The sequence below is a fragment of the Platalea leucorodia genome (assembly GCF_965183815.1).
Source record: "Platalea leucorodia genome assembly, chromosome: 9".
Taxonomy (NCBI): domain Eukaryota; kingdom Metazoa; phylum Chordata; class Aves; order Pelecaniformes; family Threskiornithidae; genus Platalea; species Platalea leucorodia.
Window position 1 is genome coordinate 18,676,259 of NC_138831.1, and position 24,042 is coordinate 18,700,300.

Below are 24,042 nucleotides of genomic sequence, written 5' to 3' on the forward strand. Positions count from 1 at the left end.
TATATCTGTTCCCCAGCAGCTGGCACTCAGCCCTCCAAGGCTGAAGTAATGTCAAATTCCTCCCCTGTGTCGCATGTCTTTGCATCCCTGAAACAGAAAGAGCAGAGCCGATACTTGGACAAAACCCAAACGGGAAAAAACATGGTTATCGGCCAGTGATCTTAAGTAGTCTCTGAGTAATGAATATAAATCCGTGTGAATCAGGACGGAGATTTTCACATGTAGATAACCTTTTCTGGAAAAGTCATTAGCCTTTCTGGGGCCCTCATTAAGTCTGAGATGAACCGTAGCTAACTGATGTGCTTGAGCTGGCACTTCTTACTGAAGCTAAGGGGTCACACAGGAGCTGTTTGCTAGATTTTCACTTAGCCTGTGGTTTCTATCAATTACGTCAAATTTTCAGATGCTGTAATGATTGTTATTGACTGAATATCTAGTTAGAGAGGTGTTGATAAATATATTGTGGCTATCTGTATGCTGAACTCTAGAGAAGACAATCCTTATGTTGATTGTATCTGAGAAAGCATCTTCATTCTCTTTTGGTAGGTCCAAATTTGCTTGTACTCCAGAAGTGTGCATCTTTTTTCCTGTCACTTAGTTTAGGCAGAAGTTACTAAGCTCTTACCTACACCTTAAAGCTGGGATTTGTCTTTCAAGTGTAGATACTGACATGTTGTTCTACTCACATTTGTTGAAAGTTTTGCGAACTGTTTTATAATGGTTTGTTATGTTTCATTCTTCTCTCTTAGCTGTGTGTGTGAAGAAGGGGAGATTGGAGATGGGAGAAGTTGCTATAAAGATCTCTTGAGTGAGATAAATCAGCATAATTCACGAGGAAAGCTTGCTAGGAAATTAAACGTCGCCAGGAAAATGTTTGGTAAATGTCTTTTGAATTTGTTTGGGGAATGGAGCAAACATGGGGACCAGAGTGTGTCAGAAAAGGCTAAAAGCCTTTCAGCATAATAGGTCTGTTTCACAGTCTGTGACCATGGGCTGCAAAATTAAACACATCGCATCTCTGAACTCATATTACCAGTTCTGGATTGTGAATTGAGGAGACTGTTGCAGAGAGCACTGTGGATGAGTATTAGGTATTTGACAGTCCTGGTGAAGGATGTACCATATCTGCAGAAGGAAAACATGCCTTGGAGGTGTGATTCAAACCTGTTTGTATCAAAGCACCTGTGTGCCTCCACCTGCAGTATCGATGTTGAAGGCTCAGCAATCTTTCAGCTGTTGCTGAGTTTTCTAGTGGTGATGGTTGAGGCTGGCGTGCTGTGGGTCCTCTACTTAGTAGAACATCTACTAAGCCCTTAAACAGCCTCCTTGCCAGCACACAAGTATGAGTGGCTATTACAGAGATGAAAAGACTTTATTCAATGCATCATGGTACTTTCTGAGTGAGGAATTGCTTTGCAAAGCATAGAAGACTGTTTTAGAACCTGTGTACTGCAAGTGTGAGGAGTGATATCTGCAAAGGTTAATTTTTGCCTCACTGTAATTCAAGGAAAGAATGAGAACCCTTTAGCTCATGTCAAAGCATATTTATGTTAGATACCTTCTCAAACTCATCCTCTGCACAGTCTTCTCTAGCTCCACTAACTTGACAGAAGCATAGGGCTCAAAGCTCAGCTTAGCTTTTGTGAATACCCCTCCCTGGTACATATCAGTGTTGCCAACACTCATTTTTTGCATATACTTTTCCATAATGATTTATGCTACGGGCAACCTCATGAAGATCTCTGGGTTCCTAACTCCTGTGCAGTGGGACTTAATACCTAATGACCTTTGTTGATGTGGACTTTGTTGATGGGCCATTGACAACTGAGTGAAGACTGACAACTGTGGGTTCATAGCAGCTTCTCAGGAAGTATTTAGTCTCAATAAATCCTGATGACACCCAAAAATTAATTGTTTCAAGGGGAAGATAGAGCACACTTTGCCCAAGAATAAGGTAGTAAGCATGTGGGAGCAAAATTATTATGAATATTCTGCAGATTTCAGCAGTGATTCAAAGTGGACCAAAGTCACGAGCAATCCTTCAGCAATCTCATGGACAAGTGCTTAAAACTAATAGCAACCAAGCTGTGCTGTGATAGCAATACCAAACTCCCTCTGGTTTCTTGTAAACAAGTACTAGTTACTTGCATCAGGCCAAAAATGTGTAGATTGAATTGTGCTGTTAACAAGAGGAATAATTATTGCTGGAGTTAAACCATATGCCAGGTAACTACTTCACGTTGCCACTCTTTTTACAGCTTCTGGTTGCTCAGTGTTGCTGACTAAATACGGGCCTTTCACAGTCTTTGTACCATCCCTTCTTCCGATTCATGATAGAATGGAATTTAACGTAAGTTTTCTTGGTTTTATCAAATTCTTACTGGCTTACAATTCTTTCCTGCCTGAGTTCTGCAGCCTGTAAAAACTGATAGACACATGAGAGAGGAACTTTGGAAGGCAGTATTTATAGAAGCAATCTCTTGGGAAGACCCTTCATTGTCTGGTTAAGTTGCAGTCTCATAGAGGATGTTACATCCCTTGCATTATTTTTAAAACCTCTCTCTCTCTTCAACATTGACAGAGTATATTTGGTTTTAATGTCAGGAATTGTAAGTTTTTCTGGCCATTTAAAGCTCGAACCTCCTGTGTGTGACTATTCTCAAAACTTTAGGTGGCTTTTCACTATTTGAGGGTGGGGCTGAGAATTGCATCAAGTATTGGGTTTTGGGCCTATGGCCCTAGATGTGGGTATGGTGTCAACTTCTTGGGAAGAGCTCATTTTATTAATGGGGATGGCAAGGGTGGCAGGGCTGGAGAAAACTGCTATGGGAGCCAGGACAAGAGTTTGAGAATTCTAGGCTTCAGCACGTAGGTCCTGCAAGTCATATTTTTTTTTATTATTATTTTTTAATTAAATTGTGTTCACTTGCAGTAGTTTTTGCACAGTTAAGCCCACAACCAAGCTATCCATCCATTAGGATGAGAAGGTATATAAGCCATTTTCCCAGGACAGAGCTAAAAATCAGCACACATGAGCTACAAATGCAGTTCATGCAGTAAGGATTTTAATTGCATGTTAGGCAAGGTTCTTCTTGTGTTTCACGTGGCAGCTAGCTTGCAGCTAGCACTCGGATATGAGAAGGTAAATGTCTTAAAAATAAGCCAGACAGACCAACTCCATTTGAACATTACATTTCCAACTGGTTTAGAAATATCATTCCTTTGCTTGATAGCAAAGCTATCTATGCAGCAGCAGTAACTCCACAGAGTCTAGGGGGCAACTCCTAACCTCCAAATGCCAGGGACATCAGCTGTCTCCTACTACCTTGTTGAGCAGAGGTTTCCACTAACACGAGTCAGGCCCTGTGCCTAGGTCATCATGGTAACTTCTGGACTCATAGAAAATACATCAGGAAGGTCTCCTGAGTTATCTAGTCTACCTGTTCCCACAAGGATCAGTTTCACCTAAATCAGTATTGACAGAGGATTGTCTTAAAAAAACACCAGTGATGGAAAGCCCAGAAAAAAAAGGAAGAAACTAAATGTAAATTCAGCAGCTTAGACCACCTACATGGTCCAAAGATTGTATATGGGGAGCTTCAGCAAGTTTTATAATCTGGAGCATGCAAGGACAGTTTTTAAATTGTCCAAGTCCAATAGGTTTCTGTCTAGGGGATTCCTCTAAAGTCACTTGCAGGTTAATCAGTCTCCCTGTGTTTGAATGTGTACACAAGCAGAAGCAAAAGATTTGCCACAGTGCTATTCCAGTAAACGAAAATGAAGAGGGGAAGTTCAGTCTTGTATGCTAAGGATTTCTCTGTGTGTGTTAGCTGGGAGAAAGGTAATGTTATGGCTCTTTCAGCAAATGAGTTTTTTGAAAGAACATGTCATTTATCTTCTTTATGTGGTCTTTATTCCCCAAAGGATACCACTGCTGAGCATTTGTGCAGAATGCACATTGTTCCTGGTCTGCATTTGGTAGATGACATGGTAAAAGCCAAGACTGTGTGGACCTTGTCAGGACATCAGCTAACATTCACTAGCCAGGTAAAGTATCTCCTGAACTGAAGTCCTGGACCGCTGCTTTCATGTAGGCCAGACTGGAGCTTGAGCATAGTTTCCTTGGTGCACTTCCTTAACCAGGAAACCTTTTTCTCTAATCAGCCTGCCTGCAATCAGAACAAGCAGCTCCTTTATGGAGTCCAAAGCAAGGTGATTTAAGACCAGACACCCCAAGACACCACTTCTCCTGTCTTGCAGACAACCGATTACCCAGAATCAGACTTGTGAATGGTCTTTCCTTGGTCTGTATATGTATTCTGGAGAAGAGACCTTTTCCTTACACCGTTAGCAGATACAATATCCATATGGCTGACATGGAAGAGGCAGCAAAGTGTCTCTTCAAACTGAATGCTTCTCCTTGGAGACTGTGTGCTTGGACTCAGCCACATGCTGAATATTTTCTCTTCCAGTTTCCCTTTTCCCCTCTTTCTATTTTATTTTTCTTAGTTGTCCTAGCAAAGAGTTTTTCATCATTATGTTCTGATATGGAAGGCTTGTTTTCCCTTTTCCCTTTTTCAATTGACTCATATTTTCCAGCATCCACTGTTCTCTCTCCAGCCTGCACTTTTCCTGCGTGCATGCTCACAGCTGGCCAAGGGAGAGCCGTATGTTTCCTCTCTGAGGATCCAGCCTTGGCCTTGAGGTCTAGGTTGTAATACATGCACCCCGCGTGCATCAAAAGGACAAAGCACTGTTTGGAGCTGGGGAATCCGAACTGAGCTTGTAGATGCTCCTTTTAAATTTCTTTCCTGTTTGTTTACTCAGGCATCTTTTGATTGGGAAGTTTGCCCTCCCCTTCCTTTGTTTCAGCCAGAATCCTTAGTGATGTGAACTGAAGTTCAGGGCAGGAAGGAGCAGTTCAAGAAATGCACATGGTGAAATGAAAAGCATGGAGAAGTTGTGTTTGCCTGAACTTGGATTTATGGCTGCAGCACCAATACCCTGATGCTTAGTTTGTAGGTTACCCTTGGAACACCTCCATATGCCTAGCTTCAGTGCATGGTTGTATACAATACGGAAGGACCAGATATGTGCCTTATAATTCAGTGAGCCTGACTGGCTTGGCTTTATTATGAAGACTCCTCGTTGGCATTATGAGCCAATAAAAGTTGCAATCAAAGCTGTAGTTCCAGGGTTGCCTCCAAATTCTCCGCACTGTGCCTCTTTCCTTGTACTTGGCAGACTGCTGCAGTAGCTACTTGATGGTCAGTGCACCCTTTTGTGATCCAGAGCTGGGATCAAGGGTCATTCACACTCAGACGAACTTAATTCTAGAGCTGACTGTCCCAGATTAGGCCTTCTTTCTGTAATAAGACTTAAAAGTACCCCCCAGGATCAGAATATTACCCAAACTCAAGTAGAGGTGGGATGTTTGTTTTACACCCAAGCTACCCCTTAAATTTACTTTTTCCAGGGTAACTCTGATTGTGCCGTCACCTTGCTGACCCATAGGTGGAGAGCACTGAAGGGAACAATGATTTATAGATCTATCATGATAACACAGATATACCACAAGAAAATAACCTTTTATTATTATCCAGAGGTACACCAGATCATTTCGATATCAAGACCTGCCGGGGGAACTGTACAATGTTATGCATGTGAACCTACCAGCAGCCAATGGCATCATGCATATCGTTAACAACCTAAGGAAAAAACCCAGCACTGACAACCTCAGAAACCCACAGGTACACAGACATTCATATTTCTTCTGTTTTATGGGACAGCTGAATAAACACTTAAAAGAAAAATCTATTTTCATCATTAAACTTCCAAATCGGTGAGGCTTTCTTTAAAGGGAAAAGGCTATTTATTTTGTTTTCGGCTCCTGATAAGACCTGTTAGGCACTATTATATCAGCATGCCATTAAAAGTAGCTAATAGCATTGCATAAGCCCGATAGAGACCTCACAATGATGCTTTTACGGTGCTTGGATGAGTAGAGAGTTCTACTTTCATGAGTAAGATCACTCTCTTCATAGTAAATGAGCTCTTTTTCAGTTGTGTCTTACAGAATACAAATCTTACAGGATAAATACTGAAAAGGCATTTTTCACATAAAAATCGAATTAAGATTTTCTTTAGTCGGTCTGTACTGCATTTTGAAATTATAATGAAAAAGTTGTCTTTGCATTAAAAATATGTAAAATGAGGACAAGTAATCGTTGGAATTTTGCATTTTGAAGTCATGTCTTGAATTTAAGACATTGGGCAGGGGTTTCAGGTTCAAGTTCTGCTAAGCACTTTTCCCTGTTAGCTGGGAGAAGTTTTTGCTATAGCTACTACCTTGCTATGCCTGAGCATTTTTATATTGTTTCTATACGCAGATAGCAGGCTCTGTTACCTCTTACCTCCTTGCAAAAAAATTGCTTATGGAATGACAGAAGCTTTTGGATTTGGTAGGATTTTGGTAGTAGTTTGCACTTACTTTACACCATTGTAATTAATCTATAAAAAGTCAGACTGTGTAATATTATGGTTGTATTTTGTGTATTTAAAAAGCAGCTGGAGTGTTGTGTTGAGTGTTAGTAGCTCTTCAGCTGAAGTGCCCTGAGGATGGTGTATCAGTTGTGCAAGTGTCTGGGTGTTCATATGGATTTGATTGTTCCCTTCACTGATGTTTAAGTCTGCTGTCATTTAAGATGCTCTCAGTCTTATGACCTGCATGAGAATGTTTTCCAAAAAGCAGTGTCTGAGGTCCAGAAGGGAAGCTGGACCTCTGTGTTTGTGTGCTCAGGTACTTGCAGGGAAGGGTTTGCAGCTCCTCTGGGACGACAGGACAGTGAGAGTGCTCCCTGCAGAGCTTGTCTTTCTCTGGACTCCTTCAGACATTTCCTTCCCTTGTGATGCTGGTTTTGCAATGAAGGCTAGTGATCATGTGAGCCATTTTTGGCATCAAATCCCTTTATACCCTTGTGCCTTGGAAATCATGTTCTGTGCCTCTGCCTGTTCTGCAGGAAGCACTTTCTGCCAAAAAAACATGCAGATTCCTGCAAATAAAGGTCAGACAAGTCCCTTCACAAGTTTTGGTACTTGAAGGGACATTCTTCCTGTTACCTTTGTCTTCATGGGCAACGTGGCAAAAAGGCAGGCATCTGTTTCCTCTGTGTTTTCAGGAATATGCATAGATATTGTATTTTCTCAGCACTGGGGCTCATTTGCAGGTGGCAGAGTGAACTCTTGTCTGCAAAGCACAGGGAGACTTGAGATGACAGAGCAGCTCCACTGCCTACCAGCCCAGAACTGATTTGTATATCACTGGAAGTAGTGTGTCTCTGGTTTTAATGATAGTGAGCAATTGCCTCTTCATTTAATTTAATCTGCAGATGGGAGTAGGAAAACAGAAGTGTGCTCAAGTGCATGGTACCTTGGAAAATCTGGTTTGTTGTACCTGGGAAGGAGTTTGTGCCTAAGTTACTGCAGGCTCAGTCCTTGCTAGGTCAACTGGCCAATACAGAGGGTTTGAAGCCTTTGAGGATGATGGTCTGCTGTAGATATTTACATGCAAACCACAAACATAAACTGACCAATGGCATTCCAGTATATGCTCGGACCTCGCTTCAGCACCAGCCATGTTTTTCCTCTTTGTATCTTCTTGCAGAAAACCATTGGTGAGATCCTTGCTTCAATGGAGATCTTCAGTAGATTTGAAACTATACTGGAGGTAAGCATGTTTGTCTCTGTCCCAGGAAGGTGTGGCATTGCTGCTGTTGCAAAGCCTGCTGCTGTTTTAATGGGAATTTTGAGTAACATTTAAATACATCTCAGTGGTTTGGCTTTCTTTCTGGATGCTTTTTTCTATGTCATTTCTAATTTTGTGTATTTTACATAAACAAATGTAATGGAAAAGATGGGCATCTTCACATCCATAGGGGATCTAGCACAAGCAGCAAGCATACACGCGTCTTTCTCATCTGCTTCCCCATCTCCCCTTCCCCTCTCCTCTGGAGAGTTTGTTCTTCAAAGTATGTTTAGTTCTTGACCACTGTCAGGACAAAGAGTGAAGGTTTCATGACTGCCCATGCCAAGCTAGATTGTAGCTACCTGTTTTTGGGGTGTAGATCTCTAAATAAAAGCAGTCCTCAGGTTATAAAACCTTGAGGCTGCTACCCAGGATTCATTCAGTTAATATTTTCTCGAGGGACAGACTGATTTTCCTTTTACTTCCATCAGAGTCATCTGGATCTGCTCTAGTATTGCTCACAACAATCTTGGCCTGCCTGTTTTCAGCTCTGTGGCTGTTAGTTGTTTACAAAATTCACTAACTGCAATTGTGATTATAAACTTGATTCTCTTTTTCTTCTCTTCAAGCAAAAAGATACAGTTTTAGTCTCTGTATATGTACTTGTGTGTTTGAAGCACACGGGGAGCATTAGCCCAGTACTCCCTTGTTCGCAGTAGCTGCATTCACACCAGTGTCTTCATTGTCCAAGCTATGTTTTTGTGGTATTTATGCCTCTGTTATATTACATACCTATCCTTGGTGTCCAGTTGCCTCTTGTATATGTTTGCTTTTCAATAGCTCTGCATGGGTTGCTTAGAGTTTCCTCTCCCTTCCTGATAGATCCCCCCCCACCACCACCAGCTCATGCTAGATCCATGATGAAATCTTTTGTTGTTTTTGCAGAACTGTGGCCTGCCTGCAATACTGGATGGACCAGGCCCCTTTACTGTATTTGTACCCAGCAATGATGGTGTGGATAAGTTGAGAGATGGAAGGCTCATTTATCTTTTCACAGAGGTGAGAGCTCGTAGTACTTCAAGACATCCTGAGCTAACTGTGTTGCACTAGGCTGCGCTGGAATGGCTTGTGCAATGTATCTGATCATTGCTGCAAGTTGTTCTTCCTGGAGATGGCTAAACCATGTCTCTGTTTCTGTAAGGCTCTGGGAGAGAAGTGCATGGTGATGGAACCTGCAATGAGAAATACGGTTAGCCAGATTGTTTAAACCTCATGTTTGGCTTTCTTTCCTCACCCCAGCTTTGGGTAGGGGGAAATGAAGGAACTTATTCACCAGGTGAATTCACTGCTATAGTACATTGGCATTGTCAGTCATTGGTTAAAAGAAAAAGTAGTTGTCTCCTTTTACTCCTGAGCATTGAAGGGGTATCTAATTTTTATGTTCTCTTCTTTCCTTAGGGCATAAATAAGCTTCAGGAACTTGTGAAACATCATATCTACACTTCAGCAGCGGTAAGGCAGGCAGCTCTAATTCCAGATAATTGGGGTACTTTGGGCCAGCATGTTATCAATGGTGTTTGGAATAGAGGTCAGAGTGTCGATGACTCCAGCTGCTACTTCTTGGACTTCCCCTGGAGGAGTGGAGATGTGATTCAGGATCTGATGAGGCAAAATGTTTACCATGAAAGTGGGTGCCAAAAGGGACAGCTTGTGCTCTTCCATCACGGAACTCTGAGTTTCCTGGGAGTGATGGTGCTCCTTAGTTGGATGGCCTTTACAATGAAAATATTGTCCGGCAGAGTTTGCTGCAGGCAAATTCTCTCTTGTTATCACTTTAATTTGTTAAACTGTTAATTAGGAGTGTACCTTAATTACGAACTCTCCAGCTTACAGTTTCCCTAAAACACTAATAGCAGCAACACAAAAGTTACAGCCAAGCAAAGAATTGGTCCAAACTCCTTGCTCCTTTTCCTCCCTCCTTGGGCTCCACCAGTGGCTAAAGCTAGAGATGGAGAACTGGTGCAAGTGAGCCTGTGATCTGACCCAGTACTGCCAATTCTTGCACCAACATTGCTGTGTACTATAATGGCAGGGTAAATAAAATCAATATAGTGCATCAACAAGACATTTTCCCTTATACAATAAACACGAGAAATGTTTAAAGTTAGACACAAAACCTGTGGAGGAAGTGAATACTCAAGCATTACGGTACAGTGTCATGTCCTTCATTAAGAAATATCAATATTTCCCATTCTTTACTGAGAAGCAAATGTCAGTCCTTGTCATTTTCCTAATTCCAGTAGAGAAAATGAGCAGCACTTTGACAAAACAGCAAAACCTGCTTGCAATTGATGAATAACAACATGGTAACAAGCTGAGCTACTTTTTAATAACCTGTTGGACACAAAAGTAACAATTGTCTTGGTTCTCAGAACTTCTCATTTCTCAAATAATTAAGTTTCTCAGTGCAGTAGGTGCAGTTTACATTTTTTCTGCCTTTGGAAATAAGCTTATTTATTAAGTCAAAGTATGTCCGCTATTATGCTTCTGGCTGAGCTTTCATTGTTAATTGAATATGTCCTGGAAAATCCCCTTATTAGTCTGTCCCTACTTGCAGCTGTATTCATAAGAGACACAATTAGTGAGACTTGATTTCAGCTGTGCTGGACTGTTAATTACACAAGGAATGAAAACCAAGGCTGCTGCCACCAGCACTGCTGTGTTTGTGGTATTCCAAACAACTCACACAAAGTCCTGGATTTCCCTCTGACCCATTGTTCATGTTTAAGGTATTTCATGAAATGTAAATGTTAAAGTCAAGTCCCCTTTAGAGTGTTTTTTAAGTGGCGGTAATCATGGAAGGATTCTGTAAGCTGTACTGAAATGACCCTGCTTTTTCATGGTACTGTTTCCTTGTGTTTTTATTTCAGCTGACTGTAGAGAAACTGATAATGATGCCACACATTGTTACTATGGCTAACCAGATACTTACCATCAACATCAGTGCAGATGTAAGTATGAATCAAAACCCTTTTTGGCAAACCCTCCTGCGCTAGGAGAAAGTCTGGATGTGGTTCTCAACAATGTGGTTTCAGCCCATCTCTGCTTCCTGCTCTGCTTAAAAAACTAGTCTTAAATGAGGTCATTTAATTAGTTTGCTGCTTATCCAACCTGTGACTCCACTAAGAGGCTTGACCATTTGTGTGGTTGTACTTGATGTTGTGTACCATCTGTTTCCTGCATTGGCTTTATGTAGTTGATACAGTCTAATGGGCTAAAATGCAGATAAATTATTTCTCTTTCTGCATCAGGGAAGAATTCTGATGGATGAATCAGGGATCCCCTTAAAGATGCGAGACATTGTGGCATCAAATGGTATTATTCATACCTTGGACGGCATCTTCATCCCTCCTTCAATAATTCCCATTTTGCCTCACAGATGCAATGAAGAGCAACACAAAATTGTGACAGTAAGTCAGCTTCTCCCATTCTCATGCTAGCAGTTGCTGTAGACCCCACACTTTCCTGGAGGGACAAAAGAAGGCTGTGTAAATTGCATTTGGGAAACGTGTTCTCTCTAGAGATCCCCTGATGTGAACTTAGGCAGTATCAGCACCGTCAGTGTTTCTCCTGCTAGCACTTGGCACTGCTTTGCTGGCAATGGGCAAATGTTCCTTGTAGGTTGTTGTTCTTCCTTGCACCCATCCTACCTTTGATTCAGAAGTACATTTGCCTTTTCATAAGGCCTTATACGTTCTTCTTCACACCATAGTTGCTAACTCAGCTGACAATGCTTTGTTCCCATCGCTATCAGCATTGGTGTCCTATAGTCTGGATGGGAAGCAGTCATTCAGTAGTGGGAGCTACAAATGCTGTGCGATATTCTCACCTGAACAGTTTCGTATACCTTATTTTAGGGGCTTCCTCCCCAATTTGATCATTGGTATGTTACTGAAGAAAGACGATGAGGCTCTGAATAGGCAAGAGGTACCTGATTTGGAGAGACACAATTAATCCTAAGTGGCCAGAGGGTCCACATAACTTGCTGATTTAGTGAGGCCTGCTGCATGGATGCCCAAAGTGTTTTCCAGCATAGCTGCATGTCTAGTGGCTGATAGATTCACAGAGTGGAGACAGACCCCATCTTGCAGTCAGGTGCAAGCATCTCCTCAAGATGAAGGAGTCATTTTATTTAAGTGATAAACTTACCTCATTTCAGAGTGTGGAAACTGCCTCCTAGGAATGTTTCTGATACATGTTGTAATGTTTTGGATATATAGTGGGAGCAGTAGCTCTGTAGCGTTCTTGGCATGGGGAATGGGTTCCTTTGAGAAGAATAAGTTTTCCCCTCTTGTTTTCTTAACAGGGCTCTTGTGTGGATTGTGACGCCCTCAACAACAGCGTTTGCCCACCTGGCAGCAAAGAAATGGTAAGTATTTGTGGTTATTTCAGCATTTTCTTCTTTGCACGATGACATACAGACACACTGATAGACAGTTTCTAACCCAAGCCACTTTCAAATAGAGAGCAGGAAAGGCAACCAGTAGAGAGGCTTGGTAGGGGATACGTACTCCCCACATATGCGTGCTCTGTGATCCCAGACTGTCACCCACTAATTGCTCTGTGCTATTTCTTACTCTGAAGTCTGTTTGCTGAATCAATGGAGAGAGCTGTGAGATAGTCTGGGCTAAATGAAATTGTAGACTTGGAGCTTTTAGCACTTCTGCTCTGCCTCAGGCAGAGCTTTCCTGCTCACATGCTGAGTCTGCCAGCTCCTCCAGATTGCTAGAACCAAGCCTGATCCCACTAGTACCATCCAGTACTGCCGCTGCCTATATCATGGCCAGAGAATCACAACAAGCTTTCTGCACTGGAGAGGGTGAGAAACAATTTGTTCTTGGCCTGTGCTCCCTGTTTATTCAGAGATGAGCAGAACTAGCTGAAGGTGGAGTAAGGAGGAGGAGGCCGAGTGCTGGTGTTTGAGTTATCCTACGCTGAGCTTAGCAGAACAGAAAGTTCCAGGAAATCCCCATGTGAAGGCCAGGCCCAAGATGTTGTTTGTGAAAGCCAGAGAGGTGTTCACCGCTGTTAACTGTTGGGTGTCTTCTGAGAGATCTGACTTTCAGGAGAACTTGCTGATGCGGTCTCAGCATGAACGTCTGAAGTAGAGCTCTGCAAAATCACTAGTCGCTTGTTTTCCTCTCTGATTGAGGCAGGCGAAGCCAGAATCATCCTGGGGCCCAATTCTGCCTGTGTCTAATTCTATGACAGGTCACTGACCGTTGTTCCAAAATTATTTGCAGTCCTTTCCCCTCTTTCTCACTCTCTCCATCTCACCTCCTTCCCTATCTGTCCCACCTCCCTTCCTCTTTTTCCTTCCCTTCCTCACTCTCTCATTCTCTCTCTTACTGCCCCTCTGCCCCACTCTCCCTCCCTCCTGCCTTCCCCCCCTCCTTTCTCTTTCCTCCTCTCTTTCTTACCCTCTATTTCTCCCCCCTGCCCTTTTCTCCCCCTTGTCTCCTCTCCCTCCCTTTCTCCTCCTGTTTCCCTACCCTCTCCCACTACTCTCTCTCTCTCCCTTATCATAGGCACTATTATTAAAACAAAAGGGCAGCACCTTGGCTCAGACTTGGGCACTGCTGGGAGCAAGAGGAAGCCAACATGTACCTTCTTTCATGATAGGCATGCCATAATGGTATCTTGTTCACCTTGGCTCCTCTGTGAACTTCCTCAGCTTAGAGATAGGCATAGTTGCTCTCTGGAGCAAAAAGAGCAGAGGGGAAGGTTACAGTGCTGATAACTTGTTTTGTTTGTACAGGAACCAACGCTCTTCCCAAAAGAATGTGTCTACATCCATGATCCACAAGGCCTGAATGTCCTGAAGAAGGGGTGCGCCAGGTACTGCAATCAAACCGTCACGGTGAGTGTGATGGAAGACCACACTCCCTTTGAAAGGAGCTCAGTGTTGCCCTTCCTCATTCATCAAGAAGAGTTCTGACTCCTTGAGCTGAGAGGGGGCTGGATAGGAGCAAAAGGAAAGCTGTCCCATGCAAAGGGCTGTCCCCAGGACCATCACATGAACTGGCTACCTGCTTTTTCTTTGGCAAACAGAGAGAACACAGGGTACCAACCTGCTGCAAATGTTAGAAAGCAGCTCAGTTAAACCTGAGTACAATAAATAAATAAAATAAAGCACACCAGTTGTGACTAGCCAAGCTGGAGGAAGCCATGAGACAAATGGTACAGTGTTAGCTGTGGCACGTTTTCTCTGAAGGTGCCCTGATTTTGGCATTTCTCCCAAAGGAAGCTGAGCACAGAGAAAGTGCTGTAAGCTGTGAAGTTATTGCATCCTGTTTATGAAACGTTGTCAGATGGTTTGGGAAAGTTGCTCTTAGCAAGTTTATGGACCTCACGTTTGTCGGCAGCTCCTGAGCTCTCACAGTGCCAACTATATCGAATGATTTGTCGGTGTCTCATTAAATACTGCTGATTGTCTTGTGATTGTTCTTCCGTTGGTCAGTTGTGACAAGGCCTGTGATCCAGTGCTGCTACATTCCTCCAAAGAAACAGAGTCCTCAGCAAGGATAAAGTAGGAGTGAGTGGGCCAGCACTATTAAAGAAATAAAAGCTCATAGAAAACATGGACTCTATTGTTGAAGTCAGAGAGAGAGCAGAAAATAGTGATTTATTCTGAAAAAAACAGGCTGTGAGCAGAAAGAGGGGTATTGTTGAAAAATAATTTAAGTGCAGGAGCTCCTAGAAACACAGATGCCAAATGAGACAGTCCGTTTCAGTCCATGCCAGAGAGGAGGACGAGGATTTCAGAATTATGAGGGCAGGATGACTCCAGGCAATTCTTGTTAAGTCACGTCATACCTTACTAATTTTGCTTTTGTTTCAGAAACCTGGATGCTGCAAAGGATTCTTTGGTCCAGACTGCATGCCATGCCCAGGGGGATTTTCCAGTCCATGTTATGGCCGAGGAAATGTAAGTATGAAAGATTCTGCTGTGTTGCAATGAGCAGTTGAGACAGGGTAGTTAGAGAGTGTAGCTGTAGATAAGTACAATTCAGAATTTGTGCTCCAGGGCTAAGCCCACAGCAGTGGCAGCAGAAGATCTAGGGAGAATGGCACGTACTCAGTGGGTTTTCTGTCTTGAGCTCTAATGTGAATCATGTCATGGCTGTTGGGGACAGCTCTGGCTATGTGGGATTTTGTATTACTACCACCACTCTTCAAAGTCCTATTTTTTACTGCAAGTATCAAAGTGCCTTTGATAGATTTCAATGCCTTGGCTTTGCCTTGGTTCCCTGAGTTTCAATCACTTTGGTTTTCTTTTTTTTTTTTCCTTCCAGTGCAGCGATGGCATACAAGGGAATGGCAACTGTCACTGCTTTGAAGGTTTCAAAGGAATAGCCTGCCACATCTGTTCAAACCCAAACAAGCATGGCGAGAACTGTGATGAAGGTTGGTAATTCTGATAGAGAGACTAGAGGAAAATGTAAGGCAAGGATATAGTGCAGGTTCATGTATCCTGGATTCCCTTCTGGCAAGACCAGCATCACGAAAGAAGTGACAGAAATGTCATTATGGGTGTCCCTTCAAGCAACAGTGGAGAAAACATGGCTGATATGACAGTGGTGATGGGGGTCTTGGAAACATCAGCCAAATTTATGTGTGGGAGTTTGTTTTAGATCTCTCCTGCTAGGAAAGAGAAGACAGTTGACAAGGACCTTGAGCTTGATAGCCTAAATTTGAACCTTAAAGCCTATAAAAAACACAGACCCAGTTGGTCACAGGATCTGTTCCCTGGCCAGGTTTTGAGTTATGACTGATGTCTCTCAGCAAACGTCCCTCTGTCAAGAACAAATGGGATGATCACTTGGTGTCACGAGAGATTGTGAAGGAAAGTTGGGAACATACAAAATGCCATCACTGTTGTGGTTTCTGGACTTTTTGTAGTTACTGATCTTACTCCACGTACTTGACAGATTGTGGCTGTGTCCATGGTGTCTGTGACAACAGGCCTGGCAGCGGTGGTGTGTGTCAGTCCTCATCCTGTAAGGAAGGCTATACCGGCAAATTCTGTGACAAGACATCCAAGAACTGTGGCCCAAGCGGGCTGTCCCAGTACTGCCACCAGAATGCTGTCTGCAGCCTCAATGACACAGCAAGGTCAGTCTTCCTGGCATACACATTCAGGTGGGCACAGTGGTGTTGTACAGGCACACAGCAGCTGTGAGGCTGCCAGCCCTGTAATTGTGTATATATGCCTCCATACTTGGTGCACAGGATTGTTTGAGTAATGCCACCAACCTGCTAGAAATCAAAGTCAGGTTCTTGCTTGCTTGAGAGGCTCAAACTGCCTTTTTGTTCTCTCCTGACTTTCAGAAGGAGCTACTTTATCTGTGTCCCTTTTGTGCTTATCCTTTTAAGGTGCATCTGCATGGATGGATATGAAGGTGATGGGTTTTCCTGCCAGCCCATTGACGTGTGCAGTCAGCCAGAACGAGGAGGCTGTTCACAGAATGTAAGTGGGGTCAGACTGTCGAAGCATGGAGAAGTAGCCCCTATCAATCAGAGCAGGGATCCAGGACTCCTGGGACTGTTACACATTTTGGGTGCTAACTTTCCCTGTCTGTAAGATGGGGTGGAATAACAGGTACCTTGACACAGTCGTCATAAGGGTTGGTGCCAAAATGTGACACCCCAGGGAGAGTTTGGCTGGCTTGCACCAGATATTTTTACAGCTACAGAGATTAGCTGTACAGATAACTTTTGGTTTGTATTGATTTTCCCCTCAAGTTCTTCTAATGTGTGTTAGTTTCTCTGTTGCTGTGTTCAGGCTGTAGCTTAGCTGTGAGCTCCAACTCATATTTCTAGTAACCATCAACACTATGTTATTATCCTTTTGACACTGCATTATTATCCTTAGTAAAGAACTGTGGTGCTTTATGATGGAAATGACCGCCAAATGGTCAGACCTCATCATAATTTAGACCCTTCAGTGAGAGGAACACATTGGGCTGTGCAGAAGGAAATAGGATGGCACTGGGTACAAAGTAGGTCTTTCCTGAGAGAGATCTCCCTCCATCATTGATTCCATCCCGCATGTCCAGGCAGGAGATTGTGCTCCTCCTCTTCAGGGAATATTTCTTCTGTAATGGAAAAGCTTTACAGGATGGTAGGGAATGCCCTGGAAGTTCTGAGCCACCCTAGACACAAGTGTCTGCCTCTGAAAACACTAAATGTTTCCAGAATCATTTTATTATGAAGTTGTCTAGGACTTCTGGAGAAGATGCTTCTACCCGCTACCCCCAGTGCTGGAATCAGAGTTGGTCATTCAGAAACTCTCCACAGTCTGATGAAGGAAATTTGTTGCTGTGTCTGCACCACACTCCCTCCCTTCTTCTGCTGAGTGTAATTCTTCTTCTTTCTCTTCTCCTGGAGGCCCTGTGCACCAGTACGGGCCCCGGCACCGCCACCTGCCAGTGCAACACAGGCTGGACTGGGGATGGGAAGACCTGCGTGGCTATAGACAACTGCATGCTGGAGAGCAGAGGGAACTGTCACATCAATGCTGACTGCGTTTATATCGGCCCTGGCCAGGTAGGATCAATGCTAAGCAGTCTGATGGTGGACTTAACTTTTCCAAGGCTGCTCTAAGATGGCCTGGGATTGCCAGAGGTAGAGATTGGGCTGGTCAGCAGCAAACCCTGCTTGTCTGCTGCCAGAAACATGGGCTGGAGCTCAAGCCACACAGTGTGCTTGCATGAGGTGATACGCACTGATGTATTTGAGGCTGCTGTTCTACTCTGAAACTTCTATGCAGCAAAGGGAAGAGACTATATAATACGTCTCGGTATAAGGCATTAGTTGCTGTGTCCCCCTTGTTCCCAGATCACAGGATTGTCTCTGGGCAATGCTAAAATATACAGAAAAGCATGTGCAGCTGTTCAGATAGTCCGTGGAGGGAGCTGGGCTGGCAGTTAGGCATCTTGAGATAGGAGGAAGACATGCAGGAGAGGTGGCTTCTCGGGATGCTGCTTCTCAAGGTGCTTCTCCCCACTGAGCCACGGGAGTATTGGACAATGTGCCAAATCTTTAGCAGATTTTAGTGACGTGAGATGTGCAAGTGCTCTCCTAGCTATCTTGAAAACAGGAAGCTTTGAAATTAACCCCTCTTGTCTTTCTGCCATTCACTAAGTCTGTGTCATTCCCCGAAAAGCTGGAAATAAGGATGGAAACCATTATCTTCAAGTGACCCGCCCACAGCCAAGCGGTGCAAGGGATCAATGCGCTTGAGTAATCAGGCAGTGTGTGTGCTGTGACAGAGAATGATGCCCTGCTAAGGAAATGAGATATGAGCATGCTCTGATAGGTCTATGAAATCGAAATGTCTCTTTCTTGCAGAGCAAGTGTGTCTGCAAGAGGGGTTATGCTGGTGATGGTCACAACTGTGATGCAATCAACCCATGCCTCATGGACAATGGTGGCTGCCATGACTTGGTGAGTAGCTAAAGTGCTGTCCCAAGGCTGGCATGGGAGTGGAGGTTCCTCTGCTCCCTGGCAGAGTTTTTTCAGCCATGGCATCAAGAGAATTGTAAGGATTTACATTACTGAGGTGTTATAAAGGTTTGGTCTCTGATTTACCCAGGCAGATCCTCTGATTTTTGTGAATTCGCACAACCAAAGCCATCATCTAGGCTTTGCTGCATGAGGTATAAATTCAGTGCCACCATAAAGGCAACGTGAGGAAGGTGCTTCTGTGTGCTCCTCTAGCCCAGGCCATGGGAGGCCAGAATTCAGTTCCTAGATAGGTGTAACACTGCATAACCTGTGCTTGGTCTGTAATTTCTTCTTTCCTTGTATTTGCAGGCTATGTGTGTACCCCTTGGAGGAGGAGAGAGATCCTGCGCTTGCCCTCAAGGCTACGTGGGGGATGGCATGACATGCTACGGGGACATTCTAAAAGTGAGTAAAAAGCAAACGTCTGAGGTTTTCTTGACATTGGAGAGAAATGGCTCTGCTCTTATTTTCCTTTTCTGTTACCTGAGTTGACTCCCTCTTGCAGCACCAGCCTGACAGCACAGCACATGTGTCTGCCCAAGGCCACAGAGACAGAACTGATGCCAAGGCCAGTGTGTTCATGAAACCATTGGCAATAATTTCTAAGCTGCTTCACCCCTGTCTGTCCTGTGCAATAAGTCATCTTTTTTTTGTTGTTTGGAAAGTTTTTCAGATCGGAGCTGCTAGGCCCATTGTCTGTCATTAGAAATATCAAAGGCCATTGTGGATTCAATCCCTGTCCCTGGTAAACATGTGCAATTGCAGATGAGTTGAAAAGAGTTTGTTTATTTGGAAATACAGGGGTTTTTTAATGGCTGGAGTGTGGTTTTAGGAGTGCCCATACCTCTCCATGATACACAGTGCCTGTAATGGTTGTAAGGTGAGAGAGGAATGTCCAAGTCATTATTGCCAGATTTGGTATTGTGCAGGGCTCCTTTCCGCCACCCTGGATCTCCCAGCCCTGCAACCCCAGTGCTCAGCAGGGGTAACCCTTCTGTTGTTTCTATTTGCAAGGAGCTGGCCGGGAATTCCCACTTCGCAGGCTTCTACGACTGGCTTAAGGTAAGAACAGCCATGGGATGCCCGCACGGGTAGATTCGGTAGAAGTGAAGTCTGTGTGAACACTGCTGTTAGAGAAAGAGCAACTCGATTTATCTTTTTCATTAGAGAAAAAACAAAATACAGTGAAGGAGAAATCATTACAGAGCAGGTGTGTAGAAAAGTTCTGGAGTTTGTGATAGAGCAAGGGTCATGAGTGTGGTTTTGGGGCCTTGTTTCTAGCACCAGAGGAAGCTGGGGCTGTGTTGCACTTAATTTTCATGGTTGTATCATCTGTAACTCCTGGCCATCATAAAATAGCACAGAAGGGAAAGAAAAAGGGGTAGCATTATAACTGTTTTTCAGAAGAGCATGCTTTGAGAAGTTAGACTGTGTGTTTGTTCCTTTTCTTGTTACTGCTTTCCTGTCTCCGGTGTGGAAACAACAGAGACACTCCGCAGACTGCAGCAAGTCTGTGGAAGCATGCTGTGATGTATGGCATCTAATTGAGCTTTAGCTTACCTGTCCTGCTGCATACATTGCTTTTGCTAGGAATAATCTTGGTCCCTCCCCCAAAACTGATGTTGAGGGTTCAGAAAGGATTTATGGGTATGATTGAATGGGTTTGAAGATTAATTGAAGTATGAAAGTAGAGCTTAAAGCAGCAGGTTTTCCCTTGGCAAACAGGTGTCAACTGTTTTGCCTAAACCGTCTGCAGCATTCATTGACTGCCAACAGCATTTACCTGCCACGCGCAGGAGACCCTGCTGTGCTGCTGGAGCGTGTAGGTGGGATGACTGTTGATGCTATTTTGCGGTATAGATATGGCACTGGCATGTCTTATTTGTTCATTTTTGTGCTTTGGACAACAGAAATCTCTCTTCAGCATCCCAGCAGGAACCAATGTCACTGTCCTGGTGCCATCAGAGGCAGCTATCAAAAACTTGAGCAAGACTGAGAAAGATTTCTGGCTGACCCCCTACATGCTGCCATTTTTAGTCAGGTATGAGGAGACTCCTGCCTTTGCTTTATATTGCCAAACAACAGTAACAAAGCCACGAGCTGGATTTCTGCTTGTACAAGACCAATAAAGAGTTATCTTGAGATAACTATAGAAGCAATATTAAATATCTAGCAGGCAAAGAATTTAGTAGGCATTTAAAACATAACAGATCACAGGCTATGGGAGGTGGGTTTATTTTTCATGTATTTGCAGAGAGAGATTTTCCCTGTCATGTTGATGCAAATGGCATCAGGACAAGTAATTTCCTCCATTATTCTCTCCACATGCTTAACTGCTTCATGTGAGAGACGTGAATGTTGGGTGGTATGGTCTTATCTCCCTGTTATTACAAACAGTGCCCTAACCTTTTCTTTACCTGCCTTTGTTCCCTTCAGGGCCCACTTTCTTGAAGGCATCTTCACTGGTGAAAAACTCAAAAAGTATGACAGGCCAGAATTACCCACCCTCAACCCACAGACCAGATGGCAGATAAACACCAGGAGCGGTGTAAGGCTTTCTTACATAATGCACATGTACCAGGATCAAATTAAACTGCTTAAGAGCTGCTGTATCCAGTGGGGAGCGTGGATGGGATACTGATGCCCTCAAACTCAGACATCTTTTAAAAATTGTACCCAGATAAATCATGTGCAACCTTGAACGAATAATAATAATTTGTTTTGAACTTGCTTGGCAACTTCTAATCCTTTTGCGTCTCCCTCTGATACTTTTGCAGGTATTAACCATCCAGAATGCAAGTATAGTTGTCAGCGACATCCCTGCCAGCAATGGCATTATTCATGTCCTCAGTAAGGTATGTCAGTACGTGCGATACTGGGAGATGCTGCAGTTGTAGCAGCGGGTTTGTGTTGCAGCATCTGTGATGGGGCCAAGGAGGAATACATGTCTGGACGGTTAGGAAGGGATATAATGGCAAAAATATATTTGGTTATCACAAGGTCCTGACAGATGTTTCCTGTGCAGCAGTGTTTAATGTTTAAAATATTTGTCTCCAGGACAAGCGGGAGGGGAGTTCCTCTTCTCTTGGCTGACAGAAGAAGAGTTAAGGCTATTGCAGAATTGTGTAAAATGAGGCCATTTCTAATTGCCTTTCTTGCAAGCAGGGCAGGAGTTTAGTGTGATTTCCCCCAGAGCCCCTTGCCCAACCTTGCTTATGAACTTGCTTTTTCTGCAGGTTTTGTTGCCTCCTTCAGGAGATATCCCACTGAGTCCTCCAGGTCTGCAGAAACAGCTTGAGACAGTTGCCTCATTCAGCACATTCAAGGAGTTGCTACAGGTAAGCAGTTGACGTGAGCACTGTTGTGGTTGCCAGAACTGTCTTTTGAGCAAATGCCCAGCTTACCCTGTACTGGTGGGCCAAAATTTGGACTGCCTGGTGAGAAAAGAGAGACCACTTGTTTCCTACCATTCCAGAGTGTTCTTCTAGGAAAGCTCTTTTGAGCAGCCAAAGGAAAGGATTATATACTTGCAGTTAGATCTCTGTATCATTGTCATGTTATTACAGTGGAAGGTGACCTGTCTACTGCAGGCACTCTCATGCTTGTACAGGGCAGAAAAACCTAGAGGAAAAGGAAGGCTTGTTCATAATTGGGAAGCTGCGCTATGTCAGCCCTGGAGGAGGAGCAAGCAATTAGATGTGTGTGACTGAGTAGAAGTTGTATATCCTGTTTTCAAGCATTTCTTCTAGCGCTCTTGCCTTTGCAATTGATTTCATGTGTGGTTTTGTTTTTAGTGAGTACAAGTGTAATTGCTGATGTTACTGTTTGGACATTTTTTAGCAATACCAGCTCATTGGAAAAATTGAGTCCTCTGAAAAATATACAGTTTTTGTTCCTGGAAATAGTTCCATTGAGGAGTACTGCCATGCTGCCAACGTGACACAGCTGGTAAGCTTACTGCGTGCTTACAGTTTGAATATGTATTGCAGTTAAGTGCAGGGACATGTATACTCTCAGATCATAAACTTGAGTTCAGTGGATTTGAGCATGGAGAGGAGAAGCATATCTGATGCTAAAAGCTAGGAGAAATGTGGCAGAGAGAAATCAGAGAGTTTCCTGGGGTATTGCAATGGGATCTGAAAAGAATAGTTGGACTCCAAATGCAAATTTCTGAGTAGATTTGAATGCGGATAGATGGCACAACATGTTCCCCTTTCTGGCTGACTGTGGCATATCTGTGGCAATTTTGAACCTTTTGAAAGATTCCAAAAAACATTTATGACTTCATCCAGTAACAGACTCATGAGGTGTGATCAGTCATCTTTGATAGGGAGTTACTAGGCTCTGTGGGCTTAATTAGCTGTTACAGGTTGCTTAGGAACTCTTCTCAGGTCATACCTCTGGCTGAATTGTAGTCTAGGAAGTCAAAAGAGTCCTAACATTTGGGTTTTTTGTGGATTTAGGACAATGAGACAGTGCAGTACCACGTCGTACTGGGAGAGAAGCTCTTGCCCACGGACTTGAGAAGTGGAATCCATAAGAACAGCATGTTAGGGCTCTCCTACTGGCTAATGTTTTATCAAAACAGCACCCAGGTAAGGAGGGAAGACTGTTCTGCCATTTGAGGATCTGGCTAGACCTATCACTTTCTAAGGCTGGTGGCTGGATACACCCATGTCTGTTCTGGACACCCTTACAGTTTGCCTACTGTGGCTCTCTGACAGCTATCAAGCAATCCATGCAAAGGAGTTGAAGGTTATCGTCTCAGCCGTTTCTTTCTCCTTTGCAGAAGTTTGTCAATAATATTCCTTTGGATGGAAAATTTCTTGAGACGAAGAATGGCATGTTGATCGGGGTTTCACAGGTCCTTCAGGTACAGAAGAATCGTTGCACTGCCAATACCACCACCATACAAAAGGTAATGATGATGGCCAAGAAGCTGACCACCCTTTCACAGGGTTTCTCCACCTGCTGAACCAAACTGATGAATAGCAGAAGACCTACACATCCTACACATGGATGAGACAGTAGCTTGTGATCTGACCCCAGATGAGCCTCACGTGAAATGGGACATCATGGAGACTTGGCACTTCTTAGCCTCAGACTCTGTACTTCTAATGCTGCAGATCTGCAGCTCTTGTGCTGTATGTAGCTCCCGTGCAAATCACGTTCAGTTCACTTGCTGGGGTTCTCTCACAGTGCCAGCCATGGGGCAGGCTGGTGCAGGGACTGGGAGTCCCAGATACTCAGCTGTGCAAGTAGAATCCAGCCCAATTCTTGCATGGCATGACCACAAGCTCCCCTAGGAAATGCTGTGGTCTGTCTGGGAGTCATGGCCAAAGTTCAGCCCGCATGTATCTTGTGGCTCTTGGCCACCTGAAGATTACAGGGTCAGAGTGAGGCAGGCCTGCCCTCTTACAGATCAGAAAAAAAGTATTTGTAGCCTTGCGTGAAGGAACTCCAGGCCTGCAGAAAGCCCTAGCCCAGCTCAGAGACTCAGAAGAGGTGTAACATGGGATGTCTTCTGGTTTCTTTTGTGGTATGGTCTCTGGAGTGCAGAAATAAGACCTTGTGTACACCACTGGAGAGCAGAAATAAGACCTTGTGTGAAGCCTTTGATAGCAGCCAGGACCTGAGGGTCATGCATCATGATTTTTCTTCTTTCAGTGTTTTGAGCCACGGAGATAAATACATCTTTGTCTTTGTCCCAGCCAGCAGCCTGTACAGCA

The 24,042-nt window shown here is 43.8% G+C and overlaps 1 protein-coding gene across 1 annotated transcript in view; it reads left to right on the top strand.

Moving 5' to 3' along the window:
- LOC309595474 (nischarin-like) overlaps positions 1-24,042 on the top strand; it is a 101,273-nt gene that overhangs the window by 54,458 nt on the left and 22,773 nt on the right. The window contains exons 33-58 of the mRNA XM_082322459.1: positions 750-877; positions 2,259-2,350; positions 3,925-4,047; positions 5,604-5,750; positions 7,664-7,726; positions 8,690-8,803; positions 9,203-9,256; positions 10,675-10,755; positions 11,056-11,214; positions 12,111-12,173; positions 13,563-13,664; positions 14,646-14,732; positions 15,100-15,211; positions 15,736-15,919; positions 16,181-16,274; positions 17,195-17,353; positions 18,158-18,253; positions 18,623-18,718; positions 19,328-19,375; positions 20,224-20,354; positions 20,750-20,861; positions 21,091-21,168; positions 21,550-21,651; positions 22,154-22,261; positions 22,777-22,908; positions 23,103-23,231. Coding sequence (XP_082178585.1) covers positions 750-877; positions 2,259-2,350; positions 3,925-4,047; positions 5,604-5,750; positions 7,664-7,726; positions 8,690-8,803; positions 9,203-9,256; positions 10,675-10,755; positions 11,056-11,214; positions 12,111-12,173; positions 13,563-13,664; positions 14,646-14,732; positions 15,100-15,211; positions 15,736-15,919; positions 16,181-16,274; positions 17,195-17,353; positions 18,158-18,253; positions 18,623-18,718; positions 19,328-19,375; positions 20,224-20,354; positions 20,750-20,861; positions 21,091-21,168; positions 21,550-21,651; positions 22,154-22,261; positions 22,777-22,908; positions 23,103-23,231 — 2,794 coding nt within the window. The remainder of the gene's footprint in view (positions 1-749; positions 878-2,258; positions 2,351-3,924; positions 4,048-5,603; positions 5,751-7,663; positions 7,727-8,689; positions 8,804-9,202; positions 9,257-10,674; positions 10,756-11,055; positions 11,215-12,110; positions 12,174-13,562; positions 13,665-14,645; positions 14,733-15,099; positions 15,212-15,735; positions 15,920-16,180; positions 16,275-17,194; positions 17,354-18,157; positions 18,254-18,622; positions 18,719-19,327; positions 19,376-20,223; positions 20,355-20,749; positions 20,862-21,090; positions 21,169-21,549; positions 21,652-22,153; positions 22,262-22,776; positions 22,909-23,102; positions 23,232-24,042) is intronic.